Source organism: Cyclopterus lumpus, chromosome 7 (assembly GCF_009769545.1).
Source record: "Cyclopterus lumpus isolate fCycLum1 chromosome 7, fCycLum1.pri, whole genome shotgun sequence".
Lineage (NCBI taxonomy): Eukaryota > Metazoa > Chordata > Actinopteri > Perciformes > Cyclopteridae > Cyclopterus > Cyclopterus lumpus.
The window spans coordinates 22,945,519-22,968,264 of NC_046972.1; the positions used below are offsets into that span (position 1 = coordinate 22,945,519).

The following is a 22,746-nucleotide window of genomic DNA, read 5'->3' on the forward strand; positions in this document are numbered from 1 at the left end:
TTGACTTCTAGAGCTTTGACTTCTGGAGCTTAGACTTCTAGAGCTTTGACTTCTAGAGCTTTGACTTCTAGAGCTTTGACTTCTAGAGCTTTGACTTCTGGAGCTTTGACTTCTAGAGCTGTGACTTCTAGAGCTGTGACTTCTAGAGCTTTGACTTCTAGAGCTTTGACTTCTGGAGCTTTGACTTCTAGAGCTTTGACTTCTAGAGCTTTGACTTCTAGAGCTTTGACTTCTGGAGCTTTGACTTCTAGAGCTGTGACTTCTAGATCTTTGACTTCTAGAACTGTGACTTCTGGAGCTTTGACTTCTAGAGCTTTGACTTCTAGAGCTTTGACTTCTAGAGCTGTGACTTCTAGAGCATTGACTTCTGGAGCTTTGACTTCTAGAGCATTGACTTCTGGAGCTTTGACTTCTAGAGCTGTGACTTCTGGAGCTTTGACTTCTGGAGCTTTGACTTCTAGAGCTTTGACTTCTAGAGCTTTGACTTCTAGAGCTTTGACTTCTGGAGCTTTGACTTCTGGAGCTTTGACTTCAACCCACCCTCTAAACTGGTGACCACAGATATAAGATATATTAGACTTTTGGAGTGACCTGCGCCTTTTCAAGTCCATCACACCTGTTGTTGGACTCCTTTCCGCTCATCATCATCATCATCATCATCATCATCATCATCATCATCATCATCACCATGTGCCCTCAGAGCTGAGAGGAAGTCAGAGCTCTCGGTGCCGGCTGCTTTGCTCTCAGTCCGCCGTGATTAAGTTTCCTCCCTTTGATGTGTTCTTTTTTTCCCAGGAAACATCTGCTTGCTGAGCAGGTGAGTCCTCACGTGCACGCTGAGCAGGTGAGTCCTCACGTGCACGGGGAGCCCGGAGAGGCTGGTACACGCCATCCTTCACGCTCTTTTAGCTCATATCGTATCTCTCTTTCTGGCTTTAGATCATCTAAAATATTACAGCTTTGGCTGTTTCTTCTTTTTATTTTGCTAAGCCCGTACAGCACACACACACACACACACACACACACACACACACACAATTGATTAATCACATGCAGACACAGGAAGTTAATTGGGTAAAGGGGGAGGGGCTTTTCTTAATTGGGCAAAATAGAGATGTTTGTTGGTTGTGTGCAACCGAAAGTGACAGAATGAGACGTAAAGACCATCTGGTCCCACAGGAGCCGAGAGAGATGCCACACAAATGCAATGAGGAATGAAACAACCCCAGAATGTCATCCCCACTCTCTAAACAACAACAACAACAACAACAACAACAACAACAACACCGCAGAAAACAGAAAAAGAAGAGGAATCAGCGTCTCTTGGCCATCTATCATTTTGCCCGTGAAGCAGCCTAGAGGGGGGGGGGGGGGGGGGGGAGGGGAGGGGACAGAAGTCTCTCATGCGTGGCCTATTCATGTTTTTATATCATAATCAATATGGAATATAATAACATTACGCTCGCGGGCAAGGCCCGGGAATAAAGAGCGGTTAGCTCGTATAAAAAGATCCCGGCCATCAGGACAAATTGATCTGACGTGTTATATTATTCATGTTGTGGTGAGACTTTGAAAGGAGGGGGGGGGGGAAGGCAAAGGGTGAGTAAAGAGAGAGAGAGAGAGGGTGAGGGAGTGGTCCTCTCTCTCCCTCTCCCCCTCTCCCCCTCTGCCTCCCTCTCTCTCCCTCCCCCCCCCTCCCTCCTTGGTGCTGCTCAGTCAGGCGGTGAAACCGACGCACGCGACATCTCCGGGTCGGGAACCCTGGATTCAAACCAGCGGCTCGCAGCGCACAGAAAATGACTCACGGCACGGCGTCGGGTTGAGTTGTATAAAAGATAACAAAATGATTTTATTACACAGTTCTTAAATTTGACAGACATCACAACATACTTGCATGATTTTTTTTGCTCTGGTATTAATGCTTCCCACACCATAATATACCCGGTACGAAACTATATAAAACAAACATGCGTGCAGATACAGAGGGGTGTGTGTGTGTGTGTGTGTGTGTGTGTGTGTGTGTGTGTGTGTGTGTGGTGGAGGGGGGGGGGGGTCATTTAATGAAGTTCAGTTTCTGGTAAAGAAAAAAACAAACGGCAGAAGGATGCAGAAGCTTATCATCAATTTATTTGATCTCTTTTTTTTTTTAATACTTTCTTTTTTAATCTTCTGGTTGACATCAAATAGAAACGGACACGTCGGCACATGCAAAGTGAACACTTTGCGGTGCTTCTCATTAACCCCCCAAAGCAGATCCTCGTTCTGCAGACATGAAAAATACTCTCCGATATATTTACACCCCCCCAAAAAAATAATAAAATAAATATATATATACACTTACAATGCCCATCACTCTAAACATAATAATCACCTGGGACCGATTTGGAGTTCGATTTCAGCGACACACAAAAGTACTGGATGTGGCAGAGCTCGCTGTTCAAGGTTATTAAATCAACTGCAAGGAGGAAAACAAAAAGAGGCACAGAAGAAGAAGAAGAAGAAGAAGAAGAAGAAGAAGAAGAAGAAGAAGAAGAAGAAGAAGAAGAAGAAGAAGAAGAAGAAGAATCACTTAAACAATACAGAACAGAAATGATGGGAGCCCCAAGAGGATGTGGCTTCATGGACATTTCAAAAGGAAAACATCTTGAAAGCAGATCCGCTGTCCCGCTCGGTTCGTCCTCGTTCAGTGACCCCAGAGAGACGGGTGGAGGGGGGAGGGTGGAGGGGTTGGGGGGGGGGGGGACAGCACAAGTTTAAAACCTCCAGTCTCCTCCAGGACTTCCTGTGTCGTGTCTGGGTGAAGGTGGAGGCGCTCCACAGTCCTGGAGGGCACACAGGTGGTGCAGGTGGTGCTCGCTCTCCTGCCTCCGTCTGATCCTCCAGAGCCCCCCCCCCCCACACACACACACACCTTCCTCCTCCTCCTTTTATTTTTTCTTCTTTCTTTTCTTCCCCAAAATCACAGATGAAAGGACCAAACGGCTATTCTTCTTCTTTGTTGTTGTTGTTGTTGTTGTTGTTGTTTTCAAGCAGATCAGATCCTGAGGTTGTTGTAACTCACGTACGTTTTCTTGGTCGCTTGACCTGAGAACAAAAAGAACAAGACAAAAAGGTTTTACTTCACTCCGCTGAAACAACACAATAAGATAAATAAGATAACGTTGGAGCGAGCGGCGTCTACTTCCTGCTGTGAGCAATCAGAGGCAACGTCTCCAGTCCCGACACACACGAGGCCCCGTGTGCAGCCTCCCGTTCTATTTTCAGATGTTAACTAGCAACACTACGAGACACACACACACACACACGCACACACACACACACTACGACACACACGCACACACACACACACACACACACACACACACACGGGAACAAAAGCGAGGGTATGCAATGTGATCCTGGCCTGGATTGCCATGGAAACGTATCAGAATGTGGCTGAGTGCCTAGGTGCTGTGTGTGTGTGTGTGTCCTGCTGTGTGTGTGTGTGTGTGTGTGTCCTGCTGTGTGTGTGTGTGTGTTGTTATGAGAGCCAGTTGAAGGCGTCATGACTTCCGTGTTCGAGCGTTAAAGACGGGGATCGTGTGGTCAAAAAAAAATAATAAATGACGTGAGCGCTGGAGACCACACACACACACACACTGCTATAAATTCTCATTCCACTGCTTTAATGTTGCTATGGCGACCGGCTCTTCGCGGACTACGCAATTAAAAGTCGCACCCGTTTTCTTTGCAGCTGCATTTTGTTTATCTTGGCCGGCGAATATGATGAATAACACATGAGCAAAGTGTAGAACAGCAGATTCCTGCTGTTAACTAGGATCAGTTTAGCTAGACACCGTGTGTGTGTGTGTGTGTGTGTGTGTGTGTGTTTACTAAATCATCCTAATTTTCCTTTTTGAATATTATTATTCATCTCGTCCCATAACTTTGACTTCATTCTGCATTTCTTCTTGGGCTCGGTTCTGTTTTCTTTCCCACGGTACTCATTAAAATCGATCTGAAAAACACGTCGCCCTGTTTTTTTTGGGGGGGGTTTGATCTCTCATCCCTGATTCGCGAGGTCTTTAAGGAGGCGTAGTCGTGACGACGTAACTCTAAAGAATCCCATAATTCACCCCAACGAGTCATCAAACTGGGCTGACGGGCGCTGAAAGAGGTATTTGGCGCTCTGAAACATGAACGAGGTGCAGTTCATGTTTCAGGGAGGTAGGGGGGGAGGAGGGAGGTAGGGAGGTAGGGAGGCGGTCATGCGCATAAATTCTCCATTAATAAATGTCACTTCTCCTGCCACTGAAAAAAAGAAAAAGAAAGAAGGGCACGGGGAGGAGAGAGTGTGCCGGGAGGGAGGGGGGAGGGGGGTGGGGGTGGGTGGGGGAGAGAGGGCGTCCTGGGAGACGAGGCGTGAAGACAGAAGGTGAGAGACGCACGCCGGGCCGATGACGCGCTGCACTTTCGGGACGGCGCGACAGATGTGAAGGTTTGTGGGAATGTGCTCGTTGAGCCACATGTGAGCAGGCAGGGATATGCCCCGCCCCCCTCCTCACACTCACACACACACACACACACACACACACACACACACTAAATTGGCTCCCGACAGACGAGTGTGACAACTGTTGGGGCGTTTGGAGAAATTCCCCCGGAAAATCTGTCATTTCATCGGCTTAAAGGGGGGCGTGGGAGCACCTGTGGGTGCCACGATCGCTCGGTGTGATTAGAGGCGTTGCGGGACAAGAGGCCCGTGAGGTGTGATTTGCATGAGCTGTCAATCATCTCTGTCTCTTCCTCCTCCTGACAACAAGAGGGAGCAAAGAGCTTCCATGGCAACGGTGATCTGAATTCTAGCTTCTTCTTCTCCTTCAGTTTATTCTTCTCCTTCTCCTTCTTCAGTTTCTCAGTGTCTTCTTCTTCAGTAGTTTCTTCTTCTTCTTCTTCCTCAACTCCTCTCTCGCTCACTTGTCCGACCATTTTTTAAATCGTGAACCCGAGACCACCCGACTCTCCCTGCAGGACATTAGACGCTCTTTTTTTAAGTAGCCACCACATTAAACTGCCGGAAAGGGACTTTCTGGTTAAGGAGAGGAATTTACGAGACGTCTCATTCGCCCTTCGTGGGTAAAAAGAAACGATCGAAACGCCCCCGAGCACGAATAAATATGTAGATCACAACTCCTGCAAAGCGCCCTGATCTCCATGAGCTCCACTAACTCTTCGCCGACTGTAATCCAGAAGTAGTTCATATGAAAAAAGCAGCATGTAACACATCCTGGTTACACATAAACGTGCGTATGAGGCTCCGAGGCTCCTGTGTACTCTGGATATCAGGAGGTCTCTCTGGAGGAGGAACATGGCGGACGTCATATTATACGTCTATGACGCTATTATACGTCTATGACCCTATTATACGTCTATGACGCTATTATACGACTATGACGCTATTATACGTCTATGACGCTATTATACATCTATGACGCTATTATACGTCTATGACGCTATTATACGACTATGACGCTATTATACGACTATGACGCTATTATACGTCTATGACCCTATTATACGACTATGACGCTATTATACGACTATGACGCTATTATACGACTATGACGCTATTATACATCTATGACGCTATTATACGTCTATGACGCTATTATACGTCTATGACGCTATTATACATCTATGACGCTATTATACGTCTATGACGCTATTATACGACTATGACGCTATTATACGACTATGACGCTATTATACGTCTATGACGCTATTATACGTCTATGACCCTATTATACGACTATGACGCTATTATACGACTATGACGCTATTATACGACTATGACGCTATTATACATCTATGACGCTATTATACGTCTATGACGCTATTATACGTCTATGACGCTATTATACGACTATGACGCTATTATACGTCTATGACGCTATTATACATCTATGACGCTATTATACGACTATGACGCTATTATACGACTATGACGCTATTATACGTCTATGACGCTATTATACGACTATGACGCTATTATACGTCTATGACCCTATTATACGTCTATGACGCTATTATACGACTATGACGCTATTATACGTCTATGACGCTATTATACATCTATGACGCTATTATACGACTATGACGCTATTATACGACTATGACGCTATTATACGTCTATGACCCTATTATACGACTATGACCCTATTATACGTCTATGACGCTATTATACGTCTATGACGCTATTATACGACTATGACGCTATTATACGTCTATGACGCTATTATACGACTATGACGCTATTATACGTCTATGACGCTATTATACGTCTATGACGCTATTATACGACTATGACGCTATTATACGACTATGACGCTATTATACGTCTATGACGCTATTATACGTCTATGACGCTATTATACGTCTATGACGCTATTATACGACTATGACGCTATTATACGACTATGACGCTATTATACGTCTATGACGCTATTATACGTCTATGACGCTATTATACAAATATGACAAACCGACTTACTCATGGGGTCGGCGGCGGGGGTCTCGCACAGCTCCGTCTTGGCCTCTCCGTTGGGCCTCTCGCTGGGCTTCTGCGACAGGCGCGACGACATGGTGGCGGCCGTGACCACGGCCTTGAAGCTGCGCTTCCTCTTCTGCACGTTCATCTCGGGGTGGAAGATGATGATGTACACCTTGGGCATGTAGAGCATGCCCAGTGCTACCGAGGCACTGAGGTTCATGGAGATGGTCAGCGTGGTTGTCTGAATGTACAGCTGGAGGAGGAAAGAAGAAGAAGAAGAAGAAGAAGAAGAAGAAGAAATGGGTAATTCCTTCTATGAAGCAGACACTTTAAAAACTTTATCAAGAAGAATGAGACAAGACGGCGATGACGGCTCGACATCTGTGGCTTATTACAGAACAGTCACCCCGTTGAGCACAATTATGAGGCAAACTAATAATAATCACCGCCTGATAACAGAATATGAGCAAGATAAGCCGCTGAGTTGAGAGAAGCTCCTCCACAAAAGAACCTTCCAGAGGATGCGTTTGACTCAAACCCTCCTGATGACGACCATTTTAATCACACATTATGGTCAGATGGCGACGAGAGCGGAAGCGTCGCCGTGACTTCAAGAATGTCCTCACATGGCCTCACATCGAGCACCCCCCCCCCCCCCCCCCCTCCCCTCAACCATTCTAGCTCTGACCCGGAACCCTTCACGTCTACATTCGTTTCTCCTGCAGCGCCGCACGCCATCATAAAACAAAACAAAAAAAGGCTCTCGGTGGAAATCATTCACGAGACTTTTCCATTCAGGCGCAGGTACGTCCTCCTCAGAGGTTACGCAACACCCCTCGGCATCGACTTGTGGTAATTACGAGCTTACGTAACTCCGGTTTTATGCTCAACGCAAATTTCATGAAGCGACTTCATCAAAGTGCAGATATCCAGCACGCCTCTTTATCCTTTTTCTTTTTTGTCATTTAAGGGTCTTCAAGTGGGGACGTCGTGGCTTTGAGAGCAGACCCCCCCCCCCCCCCCCCCCCCCCCCCGCTAATCTACTGCACTTGAACGCCGGTGGAGAGGAAACGCCTGTAAACACGTTAGCCGCCACGGCGTAACCGCGGAGCTCTCCGGCTCGGGGGAGATGAAGAAATGTCACCATTTGCATGCAGGTTTTTTTTTTTTCTTCTTTTCTTTTCTTTTTCTTGTGCAAAATAAATAAGCACGACTAATGGTAATTTATTTCCCGTACAAGACGAGGGCTCATTTGCATGCCCGTCATGCCTTTTTGTCTCCCAATCATTCAGATGCCTGATATCATCAACATGCCAGCGCACTCAACAGCCTCTCCCCCCCCCCCCCCCTCCACCTCCTGCTTCTGTGTCGGCATCACGGGCGGTAATCTGGCTGGCGCACCATGCATTAATAACCGTATGAATATCACAATGCATTCGGTGCACTCTGTTCTGTGTCACTCCCGAGCTGGAGGGAGGGGGGAAGGAAATGTTCTCTCTCTCTCTCTCTCTCTCTCTCTCTCGCTCTCTCTGATTAGTTATTTGGGGCGACCAATCAAAAAGGCATCGCGACGTCAAACACAATCATAAAAAGGACGCGACTTGGTCACCTGGTCTGGTATCCATAGCAACGCGACGAGACTAAAACGCGGGGCTTGGAATAAGCTTTAAACATTTTTGAAATGAGATCCCGAAAACGCCCTCGGACGGGGGGGGCGATGCCGACCCCCATTGGGACTGATGGGTTGACCACGCAGGAGAGTTGATTCGGCACACAATTAGGTGCTTACACATATACGCACAACACACACACACACACACACACAAATCCTTTGTTTTCTTCCATTGCGCCATCCCGACGAGCTCGACCCAAATTCCGCGGCCCCGCCCTCCTCCCCAAAACTCAAATGTTTAGCTCGTCGCAGAGCATCCATAATTAAAGCCTGTTGCTTTAATATAAATAAAATAAATAAAAAAATTTCGCAACTGCTCGGCAACTCTCTATTTATAGCCGCGTTAATGATTTATTAACGTAATCACCAAGAGTAAAATCAAACGGACTCTTTTATACTCTACATCTCGCCGACAAGCCCAAAAAAAAACGCAGACGACATCGAGCCGCAAACCGGCGACACGTCTTCCATTTAGACAAAATAAAAAGCTGCTGAGGGTAATCCTCCTAATTAAGCCCACCAGGGATACGCTTACTGCAAAGGCAATTTAGTCGGGTACGGTTGAGTACTATAAATGTACGCAGTGATAAGGACTCGGCTCAGTAAGTGACAATTAGGAGTCTCTCTCTGCCCCCCCCCTGTTGGAGGAGGCCTTCGGTAATGGGTCCAGGGGGTTTGGAGTCTCCTCTCAACCACATGGACGTCTTTTTGTGTTTGTGGCCTCCCGCCCTGAGGAACTCCGTCTGGCTTGCTGGTCCTTCCGACCACTCAAAGCGCCGTTTACACTAAATCACCAGCAAAACGGGAGCAATTTGAGTGTCTTGATCCAAGGAATGGAGCGGAGGAGACCGGGGATCGAACCGCCGATCTTCCGATTGACAGACGACCTGCTCTACTTCTTTTTGGTCCGTTGGCCTCGAGTACCACAAATGAGCTACGACGGCATTGTGCAACCCCGTGTTGCTTAATTGTGAATTCACTGATCCTTGAAGCCTTGAATAAATCGTCCGTGACACACAGCAGCCACTCCTCATGTGTTGAGTCAAAACAAGCCGATTTGTTGTCACGCATTGTTTACGCCGGTCGTCATGGTGACGGGTGTGCCGCTCCAATCAACGTATTCCTCAAGTGTCTTTCATCAAAGTACCAATTCATGGCAGAAAGGACCCTGATTCATTGGGTCTAACTGAGATGGGAGGATGAGATTATGGGATGTATAGATCTATTGATGGACAGACGGACGGTTTTGATAGGAGGATGAGATTATGGGATGTATAGATCTATTGATGGACAGACGGACGGTTTGATGGGAGGATGAGATTATGGGATGTATAGATCTATTGATGGACAGACGGACGGTTTGATGGGAGGATGAGAAGATGGGATGTATAGATCTATTGATGGACAGACAGACGGTTTGATGGGAGGATGAGATTATGGGATGTATAGATCTATTGATGGACAGACGGACGGTTTGATAGGAGGATGAGATTATGGGATGTATAGATCTATTGATGGACAGACGGACGGTTTGATAGGAGGATGAGATTATGGGATGTATAGATCTATTGATGGACAGACGGACGGTTTGATAGGAGGATGAGATTATGGGATGTATAGATCTATTGATGGACAGACGGACGGTTTGATGGGAGGATGAGAAGATGGGATTTATAGATCTATTGATGGACAGACGGACGGTTTGATGGGAGGATGAGATGATGGGATGGATGCATTGGGTGGACGGATGGATCAATGGAAGAAAAAAAACATATGGACGAATGAATGGAAGGATGATGGGATGTATAGATCTATAGATAGACGGATGGGCCGTTTGATGGAAAGACGGCAATGGATAGAGGGAGGAAAAACAGATGGATGAATGGACGGATGAATTGTTAGATGGATGATGGATGCATTGTTGGATGGATGGATGAATTGTTAGATGGATGGATGAATTGTTAGATAGATGGATGAATTGTTGGATGAATTGTTAGATGGATGAATTGTTAGATGGATGGATGAATGAATTGTTAGATGGATGGATGAATTGTTAGATGGATGAATTGTTAGATGGATGGATGAATTGCTAGATGGATGGATGAATTGTTAGATAGATGGATGAATTGTTAGATAGATGGATGAATTGTTGGATGAATTGTTAGATGGATGGATGGATGAATTGCTAGATGGATGGATGAATTGTTAGATAGATGGATGAATTGTTGGATGAATTGTTAGATGGATGATGAATGAATTGTTAAATGGATGTTAGATGGATGGATGAATTGTTAGATGGATGTTAGATGGATGGATGAATTGTTAGATGGATGAATTGTTAGACGGATGATGAATGAATTGTTAGACGGATGAATTGTTAGACGGATGATGAATGAATTGTTAAATGGATGTTAGATGGATGGATGAATTGCTAGATGGATGAATTGTTAGATGGATGGATGAATTGCTAGATGGATGGATGAATTGTTAGATAGATGATGAATGAATTGTAAGATGGATGATGAATGAATTGTTAGATGGATGATGAATGAATTGTAAGATGGATGATGAATGAATTGTTAGATGGATGATGAATGAATTGTTAGATGGATGTTAGATGGATGGATGAATTGTTAAATGGATGTTGGATGGATGGATGAATTGTTAAATGGATGTTGGATGGATGGATGAATTGTTAAATGGATGTTGGATGGATGAATTGTTAGACGGATGATGAATGAATTGTTAAATGGATGTTAGATGGATGAATGAATTGTTAAATGGATGTTAGATGGATGGATGAATTGTTAAATGGATGTTAGATGGATGGATGAATTGTTAAATGGATGTTAGATGGATGGATGAATTGTTAAATGGATGAATTGTTAGATGGATGGATGAATTGTTAGATGGATGAATTGTTAGATGGATGATGAATGAATTGTTAAATGGATGTTAGATGGATGGATGAATTGTTAGATGGATGAATTGTTAGATGGATGGATGAATTGTTAGATGGATGAATTGTTAGACGGATGATGAATGAATTGTTAGATGGATGATGAATGAATTGTTAAATGGATGTTAGATGGATGGATGAATTGTTAAATGGATGTTGGATGGATGGATGAATTGTTAAATGGATGTTAGATGGATGGATGAATTGTTAAATGGATGTTGGATGATGAATGAATTGTTAAATGGATGTTAGATGGATGGATGAATTGTTAAATGGATGTTAGATGGATGGATGAATTGTTAAATGGATGTTAGATGGATGGATGAATTGTTAAATGGATGTTGGATGGATGGATGAATTGTTAAATGGATGTTAGATGGATGAATTGTTAGACGGATGATGAATGAATTGTTAAATGGATGTTAGATGGATGGATGATGAACAGATGGGGTTGAATTAGGCTGTTAGCACTAAAGGTAAACGTGGCAATATTAAGATGAGGCGATATAGATTTTCAGATATATTATTTTGGTTGCGGGGAAAATGCATCTTCTCAACCGTGAATCTGGACGGTAATAAATCAAACCGTCGCAACTCGAATTAAACTTTTCGAGGCGAGACACAATCTAATATAGAGGAGGGCCCTGTATGTTTTTTCATTATTAATGTATTTATAATTACGGCGGCGCTTCGATAAATAAAGCGATGTCCTCGCAATGTTTATTCCGGCAGACCAGTTTACGGAAGACGAAATGGAAGATCTGCTGCTCTCAGAGAGAGAGAGAGAGAGAAAGAGAGAGGGAGGGAGGGAGGGAGGCGGGGCCTCGGCACACACACACACACACAGGGTTTCCAACAGCACCGATGTGTGTGTGTGTGTGTGTGTGTGTGTGTGTGTCTGCACGCTGAACAATAGACGGCGTTTGTGTGTAAAAACTATGCGGTTGGAAAAGGCCGATATGATCATTGACCTGCTCGTTTTAATATGCGTTAATTTAAAAGTCGTCAAATTTCGTTGATTTATTTCGGCATCGTATATATATATATATATATATTTTTTGCATATTACTTTGGAAGTGTGTTATTTACACACACTCATAAACACTCATTGTACACTCGTCTAATACTGCGAGAAAAACCCCTTTGAGGCTCCGAGTGTCCCCCCCCCCCCTTGAATGAATAATAGATAAATGAATCCTCTTCATCTTGAAGGATGTTCCAACATCTATATTCAAACCTCTTACACTTGACCAGTTTGAGCTTTTCATGCCCGCAGTCGGCTCAGGGCGTCGACATCTTTCATATTTCACATGTTCATTTCAAAAGACTCGTGAAGTCCGACTCCCATCAAGTGTAGTTGTGTGTTTGAGAGAGACGGGGAGGATTCGAAATTGCAATTTTCTTCTTTTTAACCGGAAAACTGCGTTGTATGTAAAAGGTTTTTTCCCAGCGTGTCGTTAGTCGTTCTTAACGACTCCTGGCAGCGCGGTCGCTCTTCAAGAGGACTTCGTGGGCACCGGAGACGTCTTACAAGAGCCTAAGTGGTTTCTGAGGTGTGTTCGTTTTCATGCCAGGAGGTTCTCCGTTAAGCATGACTGAATCTCGTGGGTGTCTTACTAGAAAGTGTCCGTCTAGATTCTTTCCACCTCAGGGGTGGGGTGGTGGGGGGGTGTTTCACTATATCATAATCCTGCTCTTCTGGAGTGTAAGAAACGTGTTTTCGGGTCAACGATGTTACCCAACAAGAGACTTCTCGTATTTCGGCGACAACAAAGAATTTGCAGTCGTGCACAACATTTTTTTTTGGGAGGACTTTGATATATACGCTGTTTTTTTTTAGTTTCACGTCTTTGTCATCCGATTGATCAAAAGAGGTGCGTTTGTTTCGCGTGCCTGCAAGTCAGTAAAAAACGGCAGATCTGAAGTCAGTGTGAATTTGGATGCTGGCGATTAACTTGAGAGATTTTTTTAGGAGTCGACTGAGCGCACGCAGGTGCACGGGAGGCGGACAGAGTGTGTGTGTGTGTGTGTGTGTGTGTGTGTGTGTGATGCTCTGTGATCTTTTGTTTCCGTCTTTTCGCATGGCTTCCCTCCACATGAGCTTGAATTGGCAAAACAAAAAAGGGGGAGGGGGGAACGGAGTCACAGGTGTGGGAAACGAGGGCGTCTAAACGGCGTTGAAAGAAGAGAAGTCAACATCAACAAAAACAACATCTGGTCAAACAGCTCTGAAACCGTTTTTTGGATGATCACTGGCAGCTGGTTTTCATGTCGCCCCGGAGTCTGTCGTAAATCTTTTGATATTGGACAACCCGGAGAGAGTTTAGTGACGTCTGCACTCAAAAACACAACAGTTCAAGGTACTTGTGAATTGAGGACGCAGTCAAGTGAGTCACACTGGATCCCATTTAGCCTCCAACGGCTCATTAACATGAACACACACACACACACATCATTAATCTCCTCTATACAGGCAGCCAAAAGCATCATACAATCTCCACGATATGCAACCCGATGGCTAAAGCAAGGTCAAAGGTCATGCATCTACTAAGTTTAGAGCTAGCCGTTACGGCTAGCTTTTAGCGAGCTAATGTTAGCATCGCAGACTGTGCCGTACGTACGGAATGGAAGCGGTCGTCATGGCGTCATCAGTCGTCATCAGGATTTCGGGCAGTCGCCATCTTTTTAAAATATTTTTAAAGTAGTAAATGGAAGCGACCGTATTTGGACTGTAGAGGAACGACGCCGTGGCATTTGCATAAAACACCGTGAGTTATCCACATTCCACAAGTTGAATACTGTCAAAAAAATTATTTAGCTTAACTAACAGAAATATACAATATAACCTAAAACTGACACGTGGACAAAATAATTGGATCGCGGTGTCTTCTTTAAAGGACGCTGTGGAGACACGAAAAGGCACTTCAGCTAGGGGGTTGGCAGGAATGTCCATCACACATACACACACACACACACACACACACACACACACACACACACACACACACCGGGATGCCGCGGTGCGAGCTGGAGGTTGAGTGTGAGGAAAGAGTTAACCGCATAAAAGGGGGAAAGATAAACACATTACTGCCTCGCTAGTCGCCGCGAGTAACATAATGAACTCCTAATCGCTGCCGAGGGTGTAATTCATCTATGAAATCAGCAGCAAATTGAGATGAGGAAAAATCAGTTTCTGATCCACCTCGTAGCGGTAGCTTAGCGGGGAGGATATTGAACGCCTCTCAAAAAGGTCAGGAGTAACACTCGCCCCCCCCCCCCCTGGCATTGATATTCTGTCGGTGGGGAAAACGTACGCGCGGCTCGACCGAGACCGGCCGGCAAATTCCGTATTCTGTCCGGCGCTCGCCAGATAAGCGATGACTGGCGCGTCGGGGTCAGAATGTCATATTCTCAATCAAACGCCGTGCCACCCGGTGTCAAATGTTTTTGTTGGAGTAGAGTACAGCTGTCAAGAGATGGAATGCGTCCAATCAAACTTCTATTTACCGTCCCGCATCCTCCTCTTCTTCTTCTTCCTCCAACTCCTCCGCCCACTCGTCTCCCTCTCCAGAATAAAAAAAGGCATGACGGTGTGTGTTGAGGCCCCGAGGCGGGCGAGAGTTAAGATAATGGCATCTGGAGCTGCTGCTGGCACGACCCCCCCCCCCCACCCCCCATCCGTATCGCCCCCCCTCGAGCGTTTTTAAAGGATTCTGGTGCTTCACATCAACCCCTTCCTTCGCCTTTTCTGTGCCTATTTCTGTCTGCGGTGGTCCAAGTGTGGGTTTCCAAGAAAATCGTGAGCCGCGCGAAACGAGGGAAATCAAAAGAAAATGAACCCATAACTTATACAGTGTGCTAACTCTCTGTGTGTGTGTGTGTGTGTGTGTGTGTGCGTTCCCTTTATGTACTGTTTGCGTTTGTACAAATATGCATGTGCGCATGTGTTTGGACCAGATAAAAACAGGGCCGAAGGACTGAAAGAGGAATTTGTGAGAGGAGGGAGAGAGAAAGAAATGACTCACCTTCTCTGCCGACTGGGCCGTGCCAAAGAAAATCGGGATGAAGGCCAGCCAGACGATGCAAGTGGTGTACATGGTGAAGCCGATGGGCTTGGCTTCGTTGAAGTCCTCCGGCACGTCCCTGGTCTTGATGGCGTAGATGGTGCAGGTCACCATCAGCAGGATGCTGTAGCCCAGCGAGCAGATTATCTGCAGGTCCGTGATGTCGCACTTCAGCACGCCGCGGGCCAGCACGGGGTCGATGGTCTTCTGCTCGTCGTAGTCGACGATGGTGTTCGGGGGGTCCACGGCGAACCACATCAGCACGCCCAGCAGCTGCACGCAGATCAGGCTGGAGGTGATGGCGATCTGCGAGGTGGGGCTGATGAAGCGCGGCGCCGTGACCGTCTGCTTGCCCTGCTCGAAGATGCGGTAGATGCGGTTGGTCTTGGTGAGCAGCGCGGCGTAGCTGATGCACATGCCCAGGCCCAGGAAGATCCTCCTGAAGGCGCACACGGCCACGTCGGGCTTGGCGATCATCAGGAAGGTGATGATGTAACACAGGAAGATGCCGGTCAGCAGCACGTAGCTCAGCTCCCGGCCCGACGCCCGCACGATGGGGGTGTCGTTGTGGCGCACGAACGTCGCCATGACGAAGATGGTGGCGATGATGCCGAGCATGGCCAGGAAGACGGGGATGATGGCCCAGGCGGAGTGCCACTCCAGCTTGACGATGGGGATGGGCTGGCAGGCGGTCCTGTTGGGGTTGGGCCTCATGTTGTAGGCGCACAGTCGGCAGGAGGTCTCGTCGTACTGGTACTGGTAGCCGTCGCACAGCTCGCAGTGCCAGCAGCACGGCATGCCCTTTACCCTCTTCTTCCTCTCTCCGGTCTTGCAGGGCAGGCTGCACACCGAGATGGGCACCTCCTGCTCCCCATCTGGCCACTGGAGCTCCTCCAGCTGGTGGAGAGATGACACACAGCACAGAGACAGAAGCGATAAGCCGGAGGTGGCGCTGAATATTAAAAACCATGTGGATGAAGAAAGAAAAAAGAAAGGAAAAAATATGAATTTCAGGCCTTGATTTCACATTGACAACTTATTAAGCCGTTAATTAGCATTTCGAGAAAAAAAAGAAGATAATTAAGCCAACGCGGTTCATCTTTATTCCCAATTTCTTAAAAGAGGGATTGCCCTTTTTCTAACACTTGAAAGTCGACATGGCTACGGATCCGACCCTTTTTATTTCAGTAGAGAAGACATTGTGTTTTTAATACAGGAGCCGGCGAGGTATGAAATATGTGACGATAAGGAGGGCGAACGGGACTCTGGGATTACAAAACGCCTCTTTTAGAGTTCAAGGAGCTTTTCCTGTTTACGATCTTGTCTTGAGAAATGAAAAGTGCACCGAAGAACCATCTGAGACTGCCATCCAGAAAAAGAAAAAGAGCTCCGAGGTGTTTCACGGTATAAACTCGCACTATAATCTCAATCTCAAAGTCAGTCTGAAAAAAAAAGCCGTGAAGAAATTCAATTTTTTAGGGCTCTTACATCTATTTAAAAAAAGAAAAAAGAAGAAGAAGAAGAAGCGTTCCCAATACTCTTGAGCTGATCTTTTGATTTATGATGGAAGTGTACTGATCCGTGGCTTTAAAAAAAAGCAACCAGAAGATTAACGTTTCTCCGGCACGGCGTCGTCACGGCGATGTATGGAGCCAAGTTACCAAAAATAAATCAGTTTACAAACAAACAAAAAAAATAGAGAAAAATACACATTATAGCGATTAAAACAGATTTATTTTTTGTTCTCTAAAAAATTGAGAGTGGCAGAGCGTTAAACTGCATCGGAAAGGAACGCTAACTAATTGCCTTGATGTGACGTGAGCTCATTTTAAGGACTTTCATAACATAGCAGGCGTTACGTTTTGTTTTTTTTCATAGCATGTCCTCGTTTTCGTCGCCTCGTGCACACGAGTGACACGACGGTCTTCACGCCGTTACACTCTACAGGTGGCCGCGACGAGCTGTGCGTTCAAATAACATTTCATACGCCCGTGACGTAGTATTTTAAATGCGGGACGCCAATAAACACCAGGATGTTCTACAGCATCGGGCTCGCGTGCTTCCCCTAAAACCTTAGAAGTACTAGGTTGTCATAGGTTTAGATATAAAAGGATTGAATCCGCTCTCATGTCTGTCCGTTAAAGCAGCCGCTTAGCTTAGCTTAGCTTAGCAAGCCGAGGAGCACGAGTACCATCAACCAACCCAGAACCCCTGAAGCTCACTAACCTGCGTGTTGGTTTAATACACATTAAAAAGCGCCGCTCGTTGCCAGGCGATGTCACGGTGCGACTCACGCGGTGGCTTTACGGGGTTATTTAGTGTGCCAGACTATTAGACATCCTTCTCCCTTTTTACACTTTTCTGTACCGATCGCACACATGAGACATAACGTGCTAATTAGAGAGCTTTAGGAGGCGCAGGTAGGGAGATTATTTATGTTAAACTAAGCCGGCTCACGCGCAGACATAAGTGTGCCGTTAATATACTCGTCTTATTCTCGGCTTTTTTTTTTTTTTACAAAAATATTCCTTTCATTTTTTTTTTAATACAAAATGCACTACTTTCCCCCTCAATGCTCAGCCGTTGAGTTACGGACTCACCACCCGTCTCACCGCCCGTCCAGACACACACACACACACACACACACACACACACACACACACACACACACACACCACTCACGGTGCTCTGCAAACATAAACGTCAGCAGCAAGAGGTGCAAATATATAATCACACACACACACACACACACACACACACACACACACACACACACACACAGGACAAGGAATCCAGCCGGGCATGCTAACAGCATCGCCTCCTCCAAATGAAGCAACTGACAATAATCGCACCTCTGCAGCACGCACACACACACACACACACACACACACACACACACACACACACACACACACACACACACACACACACACACACACACACACACACACAGGACAAGGAATCCAGCCGGGCATGCTAACAGCATCGCCTCCTCCAAATGAAGCAACTGACAATAATCGCACCTCTGCAGCACGCACACACACACACACACACACACACACACACACACACACACACACACACACCTACATGGTGTGACAAATGTGTTGCTTTCTGCCGTGTCTGGATAGATTATCATCTGCCATTTATCTGGGGGGGCATGAAGGTGCCATTTGTCATTCGGACAATGAATGGTACTCTCTTGGAAAAAAAAAAAAAAAAAAGAAAAACTCCCGATTACACAGAGTGTGGAAACAGTAATGAGACCAACGGCTCTGTTGCCATGGAAACCGGAAGCAAGATTCTGTCTTTCTTCTTTTTTTTTTGACACTTTGCACTTAATTTCTTTCTTTTTTTTTGCTTCGGTTGTTAATTTCAAAACGTTAATTGGAGCTTTTGTGAGCGTCGAGGCGCTCGATGAACTGAAGAGTGCACCAGGACGCTCGTTTCAGGATCAACAGTCCGACGTGTTGCCGAAACAAAGTGACGGCTGTTGCATCGGCACCACCTGTGCCGTGCGATCCATCCGGTCGAGGATAATTCTTGAACCCTGAAAGCCATTATGCAAATGTTAACTCATCTGTATGTAAATCTTTAAATGTGTACGTGTAATCGGGAGTTACATAGAAACGTTCAGCCCGGGTCTCATCCCCCGTCATAAAGCACGGGTCGTTTTTCCAGCCGCGTTTGCCTTGAAGTAGAATAAAACTCATCTGTTTCTTTATTGTCCGCATGAATCACCCGGAGCCGTTGACAGTGAGATCTATCATGTGGCTGCGAACCAACACCACGCACCAATAAAAGCAGCTGTCTTCCAGCTCTACACCTGACCTGATATTAGACATCTCTCTTTTTTTATTTATTTATTTTTTTAGGTAGTTATTTAAAGCTTCCATGAAACGGGGAAAAAAAATGCCCAAAACCCCCCCCGAATGGTTGTATCTCGTAGCTTCTGCTTATCTTATGGATGCGTAAGTTAAATTTTCACATATCTACCCGTGAGAATCCTTCGTTTTGGAGCCTTTGGGGTGTGGGAAAAAAAAATTAAAAATAAAATCCACCTGCCGAGATGCAATCATAGATTTATAGTTTTCGTCATGTACAGTAAAAAGATAGCGAGCAGCACGGGAGGTCCGTTTACAACAACGCCGACGCCTCCAGGAGCCAAAGCGCTGAACACATATATATTTACGGTTCGACACACGGGTTAAAAACATGTGGTGTTCCTCCCACTGCTCCATCCGCAGTCCTCAAAACACTATGCAGTGGTGGAAAGAGTGATCTCTCCCACAAATGAGTGAAAGATGTTGTCACTTTATTCTTTTTAATGTTGAACCGTAAAAAAAAAAAAAAAAAAAAGCCCTCCGACATCTTTTTACAGGTGAAAATGTATTTATTCTGCACCTAAAATACACCAATTAGACTCAAAGTAAAAACGCGTCTGCACCAGAAGCTCGCTCTGCTTCCCCCCCCCCCCCCTCTCTTTGTCAAACAAGAGGTGTCGATTCACGGGAAACACAGGAAGCATTCATGCTTTTACATCTTACGCGTCGCTGAGCCGAAGACACACAATCATTTGAACAACGTTTTTTTCTTTGTCTGTTCCCGTTGCCGGGGGGGAGGGAGGGAGGGGGGGGGGGGGGGGAGTGTCATCATACCCTGAGCTGCAGGTTCTCCACCCACTGGCCCACCGCCTTGTACTCGGGGGTGGAGGAGTTGGTCATCTGGAACTGGAACAGGTCGTAGCGTCCCGGAGCGTCGCCGTTCTTGTTGAACACGACCAAGGTGCCGGCGCTACCTGTAGAGAGAAAGAGAGAGAGGGAGTGAGGGAGGGAGAGAGAGAGAGAGAGAGAGAGAGAGAGAGAGAGAGAGAGAGAGAGAGAGGAAATGCAGCAAAAAGTGAATAAGTGTTAGTCGCTTGTGTGAAAAACCTTTAACATTTAGAGCGGTGGAGGCCTTCATGCAGACTGAGGACCTACAGAGTGTTTGAGGCTGCTGCTCCCAGTTAAGAACTCAAAACACAATGACCTATATGTGTATTTACATACACAGTATATACATATATATATATATATATATATCCAACCTTTATGATAATCCCGTGCATGGAGGAAAAGCTCCCTACTGACCAATACAACACTTTCTCACCTGCTTCTCATGCATCATCGCGGCCGCCCGGCGGCCTCTGGGAGGAAGGAACTCATTTCCATATTCGGCACATGCTTAGAGATACGTGACCTCTCGTGTTAGAGATTTAGAGAAGAAACCCACCACCTCCTCCTCCTCGGGTGAAGAGCAATGCATTCCAATCACACGGTAGCCAACAACAACAACAACAGGGGGGGGGGGGGGGCGAGGAGGATAAGCAGGTCAGCCAAAAGCATCACACGGTCCCCATCTGCTCTGAAGATTTCACTAATTAGCACAGAGAGGAAACCGCGAAAATTGCTTTAAGAAAAATTAAAATGTGTATTTGTGCTCTCTCTCTCTCTCTCTCTCTCTCTCTCTCTCTCTCTCTCTCTCTCTCTCTCTCGCAATATTGCTCAATTATGACTGCGGAGTGGGAGCGCGTAATGCAGACGGTAAATGTTGAATGGCATTAGAGAGGGGAAGAAGACCCACCTGTACCACCTTTATACACACGGTCTGCATCGTTGAGGAGGGCGGTGAACAAGTGCTGCATTTTACAAGAATTCACCTCTGCACCGCATGTCGCAGCTCGAAAAGCACGGACGGAGATACCTTTTGTTGAAATGGGACTGGGGGGGGGGGGGGGGGCAGTCTGATGACACTTGGCATGGGAATTAAGGACTTTAATAGCTCCGGCTATATAAAAGAGGAAGGAAAACCAAGAGCATGTGTCCAAAACCCCCCCTTTTGGGAACACGTTGTCTTTTTGTATCTGGAACAGAGCTCGTGGCTTTTGGATGGAAGGCCGCTTCACCTTTTTTTACCTTTTCGTTTTCAGCCAGAAGGGAATTTCATCTCCCTCCAGCATTTATTTCCAAGGACATTTGTCATTGAGCGTTCAACAAAAGTTGCCGGCCCAAAGACTCTTGTAAAACAAGGAAGACAAAAAAGGGGTAGCAATGGGAAGAAGAAGAAGAAGAAGAAGAAGAAGAAGAAGAAGAAGAAGAAGAAAAGGCCCTTTCAGGCGCCAGAATACGAGGAGGGGGGGGTTATTTATATGAAACGGCGAGCGTTTCTTTATGACACCGTCGTGCTTCACAAGTGTCAGTTTATAGAGACCTCGATGCGGCGCCGCGAACCCCTCGTTATGCAAAGCGACGGCATCCAGAAAACGGCACTAATTCACAGGGAATCCGTGCGTCGGCACGTTAAATAAAGCAGGACGAGCGTTCAGAGTGTGTGTGTGTGTGTGTGTGTGTGTGTGTGTGTGTGTGTGTGTGGGTGGGGGGGGCTGTCACTTCTGCCTCCGCCGAACGAGACGGAGAGGACTTGTTGACACAGTGAATAAAGATGTTGACAAGGTATCGACTCCTGCGAGCTGAAGAAGACGACAGGGTTATCATTCTTACTCTGCGTCGCGGCAAACAAAAAAACAAAAAAACAACAACAACAACAACGTGCACACACACTCAAAGTCATTCGGTAAAGTGACATGAGTGATTGGGCACTTCAGAGCAAACAATTAAGCGGCGCGACTCTCCGCGTGTGCAGATAATGAAAAAAGAGAGAGAGAAAGAATAGTTAGGAATTCCTTTTCTGATGCAAAATGGAGTCTCAGATGAAAGATTTATGCATGTGGCTGTGAACTAAAGACGCGATTAAAAGTGCTCCGCCGCTGCGCCGTGTGGGTGGACCGGGGATCCACCGCTGCGTCTCTGTTCTCGCATCATTATTCTCTCCACCCCGGTTTTTGTTGTTGTTGTTGTTGTTGTTGTTGTTGTTGTTGTCATTGGTGGTGGTGCCTCTCACTCTTCAGCTCTGTGACTCCGGCTCAGCGGGGAGATCAACAAAAGGAGGCTTACACTCCTTTCGCTCTCTCAAACATACATTAGCGGCAGCACACACACGCACGCATGCACACACGCACACACGCACACACACACACACACGCGCGCGCGCGCGAAGGGATAACGTGCGTGGTTCCTGTCTTTAAATGCAATGAGGGGCAGTGAGATATGCCCCTCATTGGAAACAGCCTCGCCTCGGCGGTTAGAGGATAAATAAATAAAAGAGTGTTTGAGGATATAAAGAAAGGCAAAGGTAGGAAGGAGGAGAGGAGGTAGTGATCTTTTTTCTGGCGGAGGTGAAATGAACCGCGTTTCTTTGCCGGTGCCACAGCTCAGTGAAAGCTGAAAATCACCCCAAAGAATTAAATAAATACAAGTCAGCACATATCCAGATATCCAGGTTCTCAATCCCATGAATTCATCTGCACTACGGTTGCACATGCAATGGCCTATATATATATATATATATATATATATATATATATATATATATATATTCTGTTTCCATAGTTCCACCTTAAAGTCTGTGGGCTTCTCGCCTGCTC

The 22,746-nt window shown here is 46.0% G+C and overlaps 1 protein-coding gene across 1 annotated transcript in view; it reads right to left on the reverse strand.

The window, feature by feature from the left end:
- Positions 1–2,035: 2,035 nt before the first annotated feature.
- LOC117734059 (metabotropic glutamate receptor 7-like) overlaps positions 2,036–22,746 on the reverse strand; it is a 57,386-nt gene continuing 36,675 nt past the window's right edge. The window contains exons 7-10 of the mRNA XM_034538123.1: positions 19,883–20,022; positions 15,186–16,121; positions 6,530–6,782; positions 2,036–3,084 (exon numbers count right to left, since the gene is read on the reverse strand). Coding sequence (XP_034394014.1) covers positions 3,035–3,084; positions 6,530–6,782; positions 15,186–16,121; positions 19,883–20,022 — 1,379 coding nt within the window. The 3' untranslated portion in view covers positions 2,036–3,034. The remainder of the gene's footprint in view (positions 3,085–6,529; positions 6,783–15,185; positions 16,122–19,882; positions 20,023–22,746) is intronic.